This window comes from Ursus arctos, unplaced genomic scaffold (assembly GCF_023065955.2).
Source record: "Ursus arctos isolate Adak ecotype North America unplaced genomic scaffold, UrsArc2.0 scaffold_20, whole genome shotgun sequence".
In the NCBI taxonomy this organism is placed as follows: Eukaryota; Metazoa; Chordata; class Mammalia; order Carnivora; family Ursidae; genus Ursus; species Ursus arctos.
Window position 1 is genome coordinate 13,095,522 of NW_026622875.1, and position 15,284 is coordinate 13,110,805.

At 40.1% G+C, this 15,284-nt stretch overlaps 1 protein-coding gene across 1 annotated transcript in view; it reads left to right on the forward strand.

The window, feature by feature from the left end:
- Positions 1-14,310, forward strand: part of IGSF10 (immunoglobulin superfamily member 10) — a 51,923-nt gene extending 37,613 nt beyond the window's left edge. The window contains exons 6-8 of the mRNA XM_026497294.4: positions 3,149-7,474; positions 7,974-8,874; positions 12,375-14,310. Of these exons, the coding sequence (XP_026353079.2) occupies positions 3,149-7,474; positions 7,974-8,874; positions 12,375-14,283 (7,136 nt within the window). The 3' untranslated portion in view covers positions 14,284-14,310. The remainder of the gene's footprint in view (positions 1-3,148; positions 7,475-7,973; positions 8,875-12,374) is intronic.
- Positions 14,311-15,284: the final 974 nt, after the last annotated feature.

Below are 15,284 nucleotides of genomic sequence, written 5' to 3' on the forward strand. Positions count from 1 at the left end.
CATGGCAGTTTGAGGAATGGAAAGCATGTCTTTGTGACTAAAACTTAGTGTGACGGAGAGAATGAAAGTGACGTGGTAAGATCTGCATCTGAAGTAAAGTACCTGATGCCCACAGCCTGCTAACTCTGGTCCAGGTGCTAGCAACAGTAAGCATACCAAGACGTGAACATAATTTTGCGATGGGGTTTAATTAAGCCAGAAGTCTGCCGTGTTCTTTGCTTTGGCAGGGTCTGAACCCAGGGTACTGATGAGTAGGTTAAGGGTCATAGCTGGTGGGAGGAGGGTGACTGAGAAGAGCCTCTTATGAGTACTCAAAGGCTTTCAGGCTTGCCAGCGACCTTCTCTGCATAGGTTTAGATTTTAAAATTTACCAAAGAATGCTGAGCCAGATGTATGCAGCACTACCTGTCATACTGGAGTATACTGAAGGGTTTGGAGTCTATTCCTGTTGTCACAAATGGCACAATCTCGTGTGTGTGTGTGTGTGTGTGTGTGTGTGTGTGTGTGTGTGTGTATGTGGCTAATATTCCGATATATATACATACCACATCTTCCTTATCCATTCCTCTATTGATAGACACTTTGGTTACTTCCAAATCTCAGCTATTGTAAATAATGCTGCAATAAACATAGGGGTGCATGTATCTTTTCAGATTGGTATTTTTATATTCTTTGGGTAAATATCCAGTAGTGGAATTATTAGATCATATGGTAATTCTATTTTTAATTTTTTGAGGAACCTCCATACTGTTTGCCACAGTGGATGCACCAATTTACATTCCAACAAAAAGTGCATGAGGGTTCCTTTTTCTCCATATCCTTGCCAACACTTGTTTTTTCTTGTCTTTTTTATTTTAGCCATCTGATAGGTGTAAGATGATCTCTCATTGTGGTTTTGACTTGCATTTCCCTGATGACGAATGGTGTTGAGCTTCTTTTCATGTGTCTATTGGCCATCTGTATGTCTTCCTTGAAAAAAATGTCTATTCATGTCCTATGCGCATTTTTAAATCAAATTGTTTGGGGTTTTGGTTTTTTTTTTTTTTTTTGGTGTTGAGTTTTATAAGTTCTTTATATAGTTTGGATACTAACTAGTTATTGGATATATCATTTGCAAATATCATCTTTCAGTAGGTTGCCTTTTTGTTGATGATTTCCTTCACTGTGCAAAAGCTTTTCATTTTGGTGTAGTCCCAATAGTTTATTTTTGCTTTTGTTTTCCTTGTCCAAGGAGACATATCTAGAAAAGAGTTTCTATTTCTATGTTCGATGTCAGATACATTACTGCCTGTGCTCTCTTCTAGGACTTTTATGGTTTTAGGTCTCACATTTAGGTCTTTAATCCACTTCAAGTTTATTTTTGTGTGATGTAAGAAAGTGGTCCAGTTTCATTCTTTTGCGTGTAGCTGTCCAGTTTTGACAACACCATTTATTGAAGAGTCTGTCTTTTCCCCATTGTATATTCTGGCCTCCTTTGTTATAGAGTGACTATATAAGTATGGGTTTATTTCTGAACATTCTATTCTGTTCCATTGATCTATGTGTCTATTTTTGTGCCAGTACCATCCTGTTTTCATTACTATGGCTTTGTAGTATATCTTGGTATCTGGGATTGTGATACCTCCAGCTTTGTTCATCGTTCTCAAGATTGCTTTGGCTATTTGGGATCTTTGTGGTGACATATAAATATAATAATATATGTTTCAGTTTGTGAAAAATGTGGGTATTTTGATAGAGATTATATTAAATCCATAGATTGGTTTAGTTAGTACAGACATTTTAATTATATTAATTCTTCCAATCCATGAGCATGGAATATCTTTATATTTGTTTATGTTGCCCTCAATTTCTTTTGTCAGTGTTTTATAGTTTTCAGAGTATAGGTCTTTCACCTCCTTGGTTAAGTTTATTCCTAGGTATTTTATTAATTTCTCTTTCATCTCTTCATTATTAGTGTATAGAAATGCAATCAATTTCTGTATGTTAATTTTTTATCCTGTGACTTTACTGAATTCACTGATCAGTTCTAACAGTTGTATCAAGTCATCCGCAAACAGTGACAGTTTCATTCTTCCACATCAATCTGGATGCCTTTTATTTCTTTTTCTTGTCTGACTGCTGCAAGTAGGACTTCTGAAGAGTACTATGTTGAATAAAAGTGGTGAGAGTGGATACCCTTGAGTTGTTCCTAATCTTAGAGGAAAGTTCTGTTTCACCATGATGATGGTGTTAGCTGTGGGTTTGTCATATTTGGACTTTATTCTCTTCAGGTAGGTTTCCTCTAAACCCACTTTGTTGACAGTTTTTATCATGAACAGATGTTGAATTTTGTCAAATGTTTCCTATTCTCATCTGTTGAGATGATCATATGATATTAACCCTTTGTTTTGTTGATGTAGTTTATCACATTGATTGATTTGTGAATATTGAACCATCCTTGTGTTACCAGAATAAATCCCATTTGATCATGGTGAATGGTCCTTTTAATGTATTGTTAAATGCAGTTGGCTAATATTTTGTTGAGGATTTTTACATGTATATTTATCAAGGATGTTGGCCTGTAGTTTTCTTGTTTGGTGGTATCTTTGTCTGGTTTTGGTATCAAGGTTAATGCTGGCCTCCTAGAATGTGTTTGGAAGCTTTCCTTCCTTTTCTGTATCTTGGGATAGTTTGAGGAGAATAGGTATTAACTCTTCTTAACCTGTTTGTGAATTCTACCAAACATTTAATCTTTTAAAGGACAATGAAGTTCTATGACCCTTAAAACATTAAAATGAGGAAATAGAACCAAATTACTACTACTCTTAGTAAAAAGTGAGAAACATAAAAAGTTTCCCTGTATAAGGTAATTATTCTTTTAGGTAGTATTTTCTGAGTACCAAATATATATCAGGCACTTGCTAGGTATGGGAAATAGAGCAATCAACCAGACAGACAAAAATCCTTGTGACCACAGATAAAATACTGTGGCAGGATATATAGACAATATCTTTTTAGAAATCAACCTAAAGACAAAAAACTAGGAAACTTTCTATTAAACACTAAAATTCCAAATTGTTCTTTCAAATTTTAGCAAAAGCTATTTCTTTTAAATGTTCAAATGTAAAGAGGCCACAGCTGGCAATAACTCAATTGTCATTTTTCCTAGATATAATAAAATGCAAAAAAGACAGAAGTCCTTCCAGTCCTCAACAATGTCCACTTTGCATGAACCCCAGGACCTCTAAAGGCATGCCCTTAGCTATGGTCCCAGCTGCAGCTTTCCTGTGTGCCAAGCCAACCATCGATCCATCCCTGAAATTAAAGAGCCTGACTATTCTGGAAGACAGCAGTCCTGTGTCCATCTCTCCCCAAGATTTCATGGCACCCTTTGGCTCCCTCACTTTGAATATAACAGATCAGTTTGGAAATGAAGCTAACATGGTCTGCAGTATCCAAAAACCCTCAAAGACATCATCCATTGCATTCACTGAAAAAAATGACTATATCATGCTAAATACATCATTTTCAACATTTCTGGTGTGTAACATAGGTAACAATCACATTCAGCAAGTGTGGCAAGTTCTGGCTTTGTACAGTGATTCTCCTCTAATTCTAGAAAGGAGCCACTTGCTCACTGAAACACCACAACGCTGCTACAAATATAAACAGGTGGCTCCGAAACCTGAAGACATCTTTACCGACATAGAGGCTGATCTCACAATAGATCCCCCCTGGTTAATGCAAGACCAAATCTCCTTGCAGCTAAATAGAACGGCCACCACACTCAGCACACTGCACATCCAGTACTCCAGTGATATTCAAGTCACTTTACCAAGGGCAGAAATAAGGCCAGTGAAACACAAATGGACCATGATTTCCAGAGATAACAATACTAAGCTGGAACACACTGTTTTGATTGGTGGGACCATTAGCCTAGAATGCCCAGGCCAAGGAGACCCTACCCCACATCTGGAGTGGCTTCTGGCTGATGGGAGTAAAGTGAGAGCCCCTTATGTTAGTGAGGATGGACGAATCCTAATAGACAAAAGTGGAAAACTAGAACTCCAGATGGCTGATAGTTTTGACACAGGTATATACCACTGCATAAGCACCAATTATGATGATGCAGATATTCTCACCTATAGAATTACTGTGGTGGAGCCCTCCATAGAAGCCTACCATGAAAACGGGGCTCATTATACAGTTTTCACTGGTGAAACACTTGACCTTCCATGCCATTCTTCTGGTATCCCAGATGCCTCCGTTAGCTGGGTTCTTCCAGGAAACACGGTGCTTTATCAGTCCTCCAGAGACAAGCAAATTCTTAACAATGGCACACTAAGAATATTACACGTCACTCAAAAAAACCAGGGTTATTATTTTTGTGTAGCAGCCAACCCATCAGGGGTTGACTTTTTGATTAACCAAGTTTCAGTCAAAACAAAAGGGCAAAAGCCAGTAGAGCATAATGTGGAAACATATGGATCTGGACTTGATGAGCCCAATCCCATTGCTCATCTTAAGGACCCACCAGCTGTGCAACTCCCTACATCTGCTCCAGTGGGAGCTGAGACTGGAAAACAAGTCCTGAGCACAAGCAAAAAGCACAACTATCGTGAGTCAATACACCGGCGGCGAGGAGATTCACCAAATCGACATTTTAGAGAGCACAGGCGGCCCTTCCCTTCCTCTGCTCAGAGAATTGACCCACGACACTGGGCAGCACTTTTGGAGAAAGCTAAAAAGAATACTATGCCAGAGAAGCAAGAAAATACTACGGTAAGCCCCCCTCCAGTGGTCACCCAGCTCCTGAAGATACCTGGTGAGGAAACAGACTCTTCAGGCATGCTCCCTCCAGATGAGGAATTTACGGTCCTGGCAACTAAGGCTCCTAGTGTTCTGGCTAGGACAGTGATCGCTAATTCCAGAAAAATACCTGATAGCCCTGTGACAAATATAACTGCTGTCACTGAAGTCTCTCCAGTTGTGGGTTCACAAATACTACCACCTGAAAAACCAATAGATTTCAAACTATCTCCTATTAGAACTACAGCCATGTCAAAGAAGGTAAACCCAACCTTATCAAGCAAAATTCATGGCACAACCAATGAAAATTTCTCCACCATCTCTCCTCTAGTACCTGACGCAATGCAATTTCAGGAAGCTGACAACACTGGGAGGGAAAAAGAGCATTTACAAAGTACATTCCCAATAGCAGTGGGGACTGTGAGCAAAGATGTCAATATCAAAATGCTGAGTAATGCTAACGGCAAAGCCACAGATAGTCATCGGATATCTGTAACAGGAGTCAGTGACCCCAGGAGCAATCACCTCTATCCATACATTACTCAAAAGCTTGGCACCTCTGAGATACCTTCAGGCCCATACACTGCTGCTCATTCTCAGTCACAGAGTCCTAGAAATAGTACAACTAACATCCCACTAACATCCAGGCGCTTTGGAAGACGGAGGAAAATTTGGGGTAGGGGTCGAATTATCAGCCCATATAGAACTCCAATTCTTCGACAGTATAGATATGGCTTTGTGAGACCAACATTCAGAGTTTCTTCTGAAGAAAGCACTACTGCATTTTCAGCCACAGAGGTCAATGTGGTGTGCCCATCCTGTTCTCCCAGGGAAAGGCTGACCACTGCTGAGGCAGCACTGTCTTTTCCAAGTTCTTCCCCCATCATGCGCACCGAAGCTGAAATTGCCAAAGTCACAGAAGAGTCTACAACTTTAGTCCACAATCCATCATTACTATTTGAGAACAAACCAAGTGTAAATATTGAGGAAACAATACCCACAATAATATATTTCGGTGCTGAAAGTACCCAAGTGACTCCAACTGATGCAGTTATGACTCATTCCCCCAAATCCTTACCTGTGGAAAAAGTTCCTATAACAAATACTGGTTACCCAAGTGTGTCTAATAGCAATGAAGTTAAAAGAGATTCAATGATTATATCACCACTTCCATATCCCACTACCAAGCCATCTATGTCTACTACTACAGCCGTTACAAGATTTTTAAGAAGGAAAATTCCCTGGCATCAGATCTTTGTAAATAACCATGTCCAAAAAGAGAGGTTAAAGAATCAACGTCAATTTAGCTCACCAAAAAACACAGCCACGGTGCTTACTAATATATCTCCTGCTTTACCCACAGATAAAGTTTTCCCTTTCCATTTCACAACAGTCTCAGCAAGCGTGATGCAATTTCCATCTATAACAACAGCTACAATTCACCAGAATATCACTGAAACACACAGTCCAGTAAGCCTCCCAACAACGAAGAAGCTCTTCTTTCCACCAGTTTACCCTACACCTCTTAATATCTCAAGCAAAGAATCAAGTACCAATTTCATATCAATGCAGACAGCCAGGCTGACAGTTTCTCCTACTGCCCCTGCATCAGTCATTATCAGTAAAACCCAAATAGCCAGACCCAGCACACGAAACATACAAAGAAAAAATGAGCCTCAGAGGAACAGGAATGACCCACACTCCTCTCCCAGTCAGAGTTCTGGCTTCACTGCATCCACTACTATGACACCTCCTGATCGAACTGCAACTGAAACTTCAACCAAGCCCAGTATCTCTGCTTTCACTCATTCTCCCTTAGAAAACATGAAAGCAATTTCAAGCACAATGGATCTTTATCCAAGAACGCTTACTCTGACAGATGTAATTGAAGAACTACCCCAAGAGAATACTCAGACTTTGAAGAGCAAAACTGTTTCCGAAATCACTTTGTCCAGCAAACTGCTCCAGAGCACCACAACTAGGAACACAGTCATTAGACACTCAACCATGCCACCATTCCTGAGTAGCAGCGCTGCTCCAATGCCAATTCCCACCTCCCATCCCTTGAGTAATCAAAGTACAGTCACAGACAACATGGCAACTCCCGTTTTTAGGATGACAAATACAATGGTCAAGCCACGTGAATACTCTAGGCACAACGCTAATCCACAGCAATTAGCAGCAGAGGTTGCAACATCTCCCAAAGTTCGCCCAAATGTCAAGGTCACAATTGGAACCACCCACTTTATCTACCCCTATCTGTTTCATTCTACTTCTACGCCAGCACTAATAACAGTTAAACCACAGAATTCTAAACTGACTTCCTCTCCCTGGTCAGAAAACCACTTCTGGCACAAGTCATACCCAGAAATTGCTGAAAAAGGCAAAACGCCAATAGTGAGCCTCTTGCCCACTCCAGGCTTGCCAGAGGACACCACTCACGCTTCAAATTGGGATATTCAGAAGACTGCAAAGAAAAATGACTTTGATAACACACCAGTTCAAAAAATAACAACCTCTGAACTCCTTCCCTTTGATTCTTTGTCTAGGAATATATTTGAAAGGCCCAGAATAGTTGGAGGAAAAGCAGCAAGTTTTACTGTTCCTGCTGACTCAGATGCCTTTCTTCCTTGTGAGGCTGTTGGAAATCCCCTGCCCACCATCCACTGGACCAGAGTCTCATCAGGTACCTGAAACTTTTTTTTTTTTTTACACTTAGTATTCTTTAGTCACAAAACAAGGAAAAGAGTATGTTATGTTTTGGGGTTACACATCCAAAGAATCAACACCACTTCCAAATCTCTCCAGGATACAGAAACTGTTGATATTCTCATTTGACGTTTGCTGCATAACTTTTTTTTGTGCATTAGGTTTTAAAACATGTTAATTAAGAACATTTTTTGTAATGCTTTAAAGCAGATACAGGGAAATATGAGTTGAAAAAGAGAAGGGTCATTATGTTGAACCATACGGTTTTTTAAATTAAAATTATGGAAATAAAAAGCTTCCAGGAATAACTTTAATACTCTTAACACTAAGTGTCGTAATTTTAATTTTAAATATATTTGCTCTCAGTAGCCTAACCGCATCCCCCAAAGCTTTCCTCTTGAGACTTCCCCTTGAACAATTTGTTTTCTATTTAATCTTTGATGACCAATGACTACAGATTTCTTTCTTCTCATCAGGATTTGATATATCTAAAAGGAAACAGAATAGCAGATTCCAGGTGCTACCCAATGGCACCCTGTCCATACAGAGGGTGGACATTCAGGACCGTGGACAGTACCTGTGCTCAGCATCCAATCCACTCGGCACTGACCGCCTTCATGTCATGTTGTCCGTGGTTTCCTATCCCCCCAGGATCCTGGATAGACGTACCAAAGAGATCACAGTCCACTCTGGAAGCAGCGTGGAGTTGAAGTGCAGAGCTGAAGGTAGACCAAGTCCTACAATTTCCTGGGTTCTGGCAAACCAAACAGTGGTTTCAGAATCATCTGAGGGGAATAGGCAGGCCCTGGTGACATCTGATGGAACGTTGATCATCAACAATCTCAGCATTTATGACCGGGGCTTTTACAAATGCATGGCCAGCAACTCAGCTGGCCAGGATTCACTGCTGGTCAAAGTACAAGTCATTGCAGCCCCACCTGTTATTCTAGAGCAAAAGAGGCAAGTCATTGTAGGGACTTGGGGTGAAAGTTTGAAATTGCCCTGTACTGCCAAAGGAACTCCTCAGCCCAGTGTTCACTGGGTCCTCTCTGATGGCACTGAAGTGAAACCACTGCAGTTTATAAATTCCAAGTTGCTGTTATTTTCAAATGGGACTCTGTATATAAGAAATGTAGCCTCTTCAGACAGGGGCACTTATGAATGCATTGCTACCAGCTCCACTGGCTCAGAGAGAAGAGTGGTAATTCTTACAGTGGAAGAGAGAGAAACCACCCCCAGGATAGAATTTGCATCCCAGAAGTGGACTGAGGTGAATTTTGGGGACAAATTACTACTGAACTGCTCAGCCATTGGGGAACCCAAACCCAAAATAATCTGGAGGCTACCATCCAAGGCTGTTGTTGACCAGTGGCACAGGTAAACCATACCTTTGTGTTGAGATTATCTTCTTTATCTATTTAGCTGTACAGTTTCTGAAATGGAAAAAGTGATACGGTGAGGCCAGCAGCAGATTCAGAGAGCTCATAGACTCTGCATATAAAAGTAACTCCTTCTAAAGAGACCTAATCCTTTTGAGTTTAATGTTAAATATAAAAACCAAGCTTCTTACATGCTTAACTTTAAGGGCCAGCTATTCAATTCTTATTAAATTTACATAGTTAAAAGCAAATTAAGAATTTCATTTGCTCTCATACTTGTGACAGCTTTAAAATGGTAACTGCGGAAAGGTATTTATAATTTCTCTCTCCAAAAAGAGGAGGGGATTTTGTAATGCAATCAAGGTTCTATGTAATTTTGAATACAATTTCCACTACCCATGCAAAATCTACAATGCAAGAAGTATAGAAGGCATTACACCTGTGATGTGAATAACAGATAAAGTTCAAAATTTGGGTTGTTAAGGAAAAGGTCTAAAACACTTACTGGATGCTAAGTCAGTTTTGGAAAATATCAAGAGACATGAACAAATTTAAGGAATGTTTTAAAAAGTTGACCCAAAGGAAGTCTGGAGAGTGTTCTAAAACACATTATTAGTATCTCAGAATAAATCTTGACCAGGTATTCCAACAGATCCTTCAGAGGTAAACAGCAAAGAAATTAAGTAGGTTGTTTATATTTTATTTGGGGGAAGTATTTATGGGACAGATTGCCCAAATGGTGGAAGAGGCAATGGAGTGTATAAAGATCACAGATGGGGCGCCTGCGTGGCTTGGTCGGTTGAGTGGCTGACTCTTGATTTCTACTTGGGTCATGGTCTTGGGGTCATGGGATCAAGCCCCCCCGTAAGGCTCTGTGCTTAGTGGGGAGTCTGTTTGAAGTTCTCTCTTTCTGCCTCTCCCCCAACTCTCACTCTCTCTCAAATAAATCTTAAAAAAATAAATAAAAATCACAGATGCTACCATGGGCCCACCAGAGGTACTGGCATTTTTCTTTTATAATGAAACTCAACTTGTTTGCTAACTGAACACCTCAATTATTGTTTTGCCACTAATTTCAAAAAGGCAAGAATATTCTTTACTTAGAAACTTTAGAGAAATCAACTGAAATAAAAGGGGTAATATATTGCAAGAAAAAGAAAGTCCTGCTGTTTCCATTTCATAGCTTCTAAAGTTTGCATTTTAGATTCTAAAAATGAGAAAACAGTCATCATAGCTATGCTTATGAGTCTACTCCACCATGACCAGAATAAGCAAAAGCAGGTCACATTCTTAAAGCCGACTTGTCACCTGAAACAAAAAGCCTTTTCTGGATTTTTAAATGGTCTCAGACTCAGAGCACCTACCAGTCTATCTCCAGTACTTTCAACATATGTGACCTGTTTCAGCACAGAATGGTTTCCTCTTCTTCAGAATCTTGCAGCTTGTTACAAGAGCAAAACCTCAGGTCCCACCCCAGACTTGAGTCAGAATCTGCACTTTAGAAAGATACCCAGAGGAATCACGCCCTCAGTCAAGTCTGAGGAGCATTGCTTTAGAAGGACTACAGATGCTTCCCTGGGCATTAATCTTCATAAAGAGCTCTATTTCTTTTACTTGGGGGAACACACTACTTTGAAAAGTAAACTTTCTCTTTAAAAATATCACTTTATAAAAAGAAACAGCTATAGTCTCTTCTGCTATATTACCACCTCCAAAGACATCAGATTTGAGGGGCGGGACAAAGTCACTCTCAATGTGTTGAGATTATCTGCCAGGAGCATTAGCCTTGCCTGAGAACTCAGTGAATCAGAAAACGATTCTAACAAGCGATCTGTGTTTCTAAAAGCCTTCCAGGTGATTTTAGTGCCTGCTAAAATTTGAGACTGGTTCTCAAACTTTATTGTTTGTAAGCGTCACGGTCGCCTGGGACCTTCATTCCTCAGTGGGTTCCCAGATCCCTGGCCAGATCTAGGGAATCAGAAGCTCTGAAAAATGAAGCCTGGAAATATGCATCTTAAATGAGTGCAGACGCCATGTGATTCTGATGCAGGATGGTTTTTGAGAGCCAATATTGACAGCAGTGGTTCTCAGACTTGGCTGCACACGCGAATCATTGGAAAACTCAGAATCTTGGTGCCTCGGCCACACTCCACCCCAAGTAAGTCAAATTCTGGAGGTGGGACTCACACTCCGTAAATGATTTTCATATGCATCTGAGTCAGTGCTTTTGTAAAGCATTAGGAAAGAATATCAGATGGTAGTGTAGCATGGTGACAAAGAAAGCAGTTTGAGAACCAGCCTTGAGACCTGAGGCAAGTTACTAAGGCTATCTAAGTATCTAAATACTAAGGCTTTCTAAATAAAGTATTTCCGGCTATATAGTGAGGAACTACTTAAAGATTTAAAAAGAACAGGGGCGCCTGGGTGGCTCAGTCATTGAGCATCTGCCTTTGGCTCAGGGCATGAACCTAGGTCCCTGGGATCCAGCCCCGCATCAGGCACCTCTGCTGGGAGCCTGTTTCTTCCTCTCCCACTCCCCCTGCCTGTGTTCCCTCTCTCACTGGCTGTCTCTCTGTCAAATAGATAAATCTTAAAAAAAAAAAAAAAAAAGATTTAAAAAGAACAGTACCTTTTGTAATGTGCCACACAATACTCTCCATACTTGTTTGCTGAAGAATGAAAAGTGACTTGGGCTGTTTGACTTGGTTAGCCGCTATCCTATGAAAGGCTGTCTCCCCTTTCCTCTCCACTTTCACTTACCTGCTTTTAGCACATTGCCAAAAAATAAGAAGAAAAACATATGTGATGTTCTTTTATAGGTGTTCTTGATCCCGGTTTTAGCACCAATTCAATTTCCACTGGTCTTGCTGAAAAGCTGAATTTGGTTGTATCAGGAAAGATGTGCCACCTGGTGGCTCACTGTGGTAACGGCATGCTGTGTAATGACTTCAGGGAGAAAAACGGCGCTGTCCACAGGTTGACAAAATGCAGACCAGTCACTTTACAGTTGCCCGCAAAAGTCAGATGCAACAGCAGGCTTCTAATGAGTCTTACATTGGCACTTTCTCTCTTTATAGCAAAGTAGAACTTATTTCGTAACCAAAGAACTCTATTTTGTTAATCTTTTCAAAAAAAAATATAATCTGGCATCTCTTCTGAACCAAGTATGCATGAAAGTTCTTTACTGACATATCACAAAACAATCATTTGATACATAAAATGGTCAAGAAAGTCCTGTGTCTAAGGTATCCATTATTTCCAGCATTCTCAGCATTGTATCTTCCAAATCACCATTGTAAAGGAGTTTCATTTCACTAAATTGTAACTGTTCAGTTAGACAATTTCCCGTCGGGAAATGGCTTAGGAGACAGTACTGATTTTAATTTTATTGCAACCATTTAAGGAAATGTCTATAAAGCGAATCCTATGTCAATAAGGACAACTCCCCTCACCCCTTGCGACTAGCTGCACACTCAAATCCGTCTCTTCTCTCCTTAGAATGGGCAGCCGCATCCATGTCTACCCAAATGGGTCCTTGTTTATTGGATCAATAACAGAAAAGGATGGTGGTGACTACTTGTGTGTGGCCAGAAACAAAATGGGAGATGATCTGATACTGATGCATGTGAGCCTCCGACTGAAACCGGCCAAAATTGATCACAAGCAACATTTTAAAAAACAAGTATTTCATGGGAAAGATTTCCAAGTTGATTGTGAGGCTTCTGGCTCACCAGTGCCTGAGATATCTTGGAGTTTGCCCGACGGAACGATGATAAACAATGCAATGCAAGCCGATGACAGTGGCGGCAGGACCAGGAGGTACACCCTTTTTGACAATGGAACCCTATACTTCAACAAAGTTGGGATAGCAGAGGAAGGAGATTATACTTGCTATGCCCAGAACACTCTGGGCAAGGATGAAATGAAGGTCCATCTAACAGTAATAACACCTACCCCACGGATCAGGCAGGGTTACAAGACCGACACGAGAATCAAGGCTGGAGACACAGTGGTCCTTGACTGTGAGGTCATCGGGGAACCCAAACCAAAAATATTTTGGTTGCTGCCTTCCCATGACATGATTTCATTCTCTAAGGATAGGTACACATTTCATGCCAACGGGTCTTTGTCCATCAACAAAGTGAAACTGCTCGATTCCGGAGAGTATGTATGTGTGGCCCGAAATCCCAGTGGGGATGACACCAAAATGTACAAACTGGATGTTGTCTCCCAACCTCCATTAATCAATGGTCTGTATACAAATAAAACAGTCATTAAAGCCACAGCCGTGAGGCATTCCAAAAAACACTTTGACTGCAGAGCTGAAGGAACACCGTCTCCTCAAATCATGTGGATCATGCCAGACAATATTTTCCTCACGGCCCCATACTATGGAAGCAGAATCACAGTCCATAAAAACGGAACCTTGGAAATTAGGAATGTGAGGTTTTCAGACTCGGCAGATTTTATCTGTGTGGCTCGGAACGAAGGAGGGGAGAGCATGCTGGTGGTACAGTTAGAGGTACTGGAAATGCTAAGACGACCAACATTCAGAAATCCATTTAATGAAAAAATAGTTGCCCAGCTTGGAAAGCCCACGGCATTGAATTGTTCTGTTGATGGAAACCCACCCCCTGAAATAATCTGGATTTTACCAAATGGCACGAGATTTCCCAATGAACCACAAATTTCTCAGTATCTGATAGCAAGCAATGGCTCTTTCATCATTTCTAAAACAACTCGGGATGATGCAGGAAAATACCGGTGTGCAGCAAGAAATAAAGTCGGCTACATTGAAAAATTAATTGTGTTAGAAATTGGCCAGAAGCCGGTGATTCTTACTTACGCATTAGGCACAGTTTACTGTATCAGCGGAGAATCTCTGTCATTGCACTGTGTGTCTGATGGAAGCCCTAAGCCAAACATTAAATGGACTATACCAAGTGGTTATATAATAGATAGGCCTCAAAGTAGTGGAAAATACATATTGCATGAAAATGGCACCTTAGTCATTAAAGAAGCAACAGCTTATGACAGAGGCAACTACATTTGTACGGCTCAAAATAGCGTTGGCCACGCACTGATTACTGTCCCAGTAATGGTTGTAGCCTACCCACCCCGAATTACAAATCGTATACCCAGGAGCATTCTCACAAGGACAGGAGCAGCTGTTCAGCTCCGATGTATGGCCCTGGGAATCCCCAAGCCAGAAATCACATGGGAGCGGCCGGACCACTCGTTGCTCTCAATGGCAAATAAAGGGGGGACTCAAAGACTTGAGCCTTTTCACCCCCAAGGTACCCTCATCATTCAGAACCCCCAAACCTCCGATTCTGGGATCTACAAATGCACAGCGAGAAATCCACTTGGTAGTGATTATGCAACAACTTATGTTCAGGTAATCTGACATGAAATAAAAATTGAACAAAGTCAACATCTGGACAGAGTTTATTTTTTGGAAGAAGTTTAATCAAAGGCAGCCATAGGCATGTAAATGAATTTGAGTACATTTACAATATTAAATTTATAATGGACATGCAAAATAAAAAAAAAAAAGACTTGTAAATAAATGCAATATGACTGATAGTGATTTCGTTAATTGATCTCCAAACAAACTTTTAACTTAAGGCACTTTTATTTTGCCAACAAATAACAATGAACATTAAGGTAAAACTGTCCACCATAAAATAACAAATGGCTAATGTATCTGAACTCTTTCATTAAAGAATGGACTTTTTTCTTTCTCTACCAGTTGCCTAGTGTCCACCTTCTATCAATGTTACCAGCATGGCACTGAGAAGAGAGACAATGGAAAAGATTAAATTTGCAGTCTTGATTGTAAATTTACCATTTTAATGTACAGGTATTTTGTGGCTGTTTAGAAATATTTTAGTAGAACCTAGAGAAAATAAGCTCCAAATGGTTTTGATTATGATTCTCTTATGTGTACACTGAAAATTTTCATTGATGGGGAATACAAAAATGTTTTAATAACTGCATTTAAAATACATGTAAAAAGCAACTTAACACCTACACATCATAAAAAGTGAAAAGGGGGTTGATTACTTCGTTATCGAAAGAAACTCATTAAAAAGCTTCAAAAATACAATGAAACTTCATCACTTCAAAATCTAGCACAGGCATCCTTGGTTTGGAGCTCTTTATAAGGAAAATATTCTGAGGAAGAACCACTTTTTTATGAACATGTTATTTCATTCATTAAGTGACAATTGTTTATGGGAGAGGACAATGGGAAGGTCTAGAATACATAAATACATATAATGAAGTTTCATTGTACCTTAAAATTTGATCAAACCTACACAAAATGTTGCTTTTTGTAATTCAAGGTGAATTGATTTGGGGGACATTATGATTCATCTTTTCTAATTCTAGAAGCTGGGATGTTCC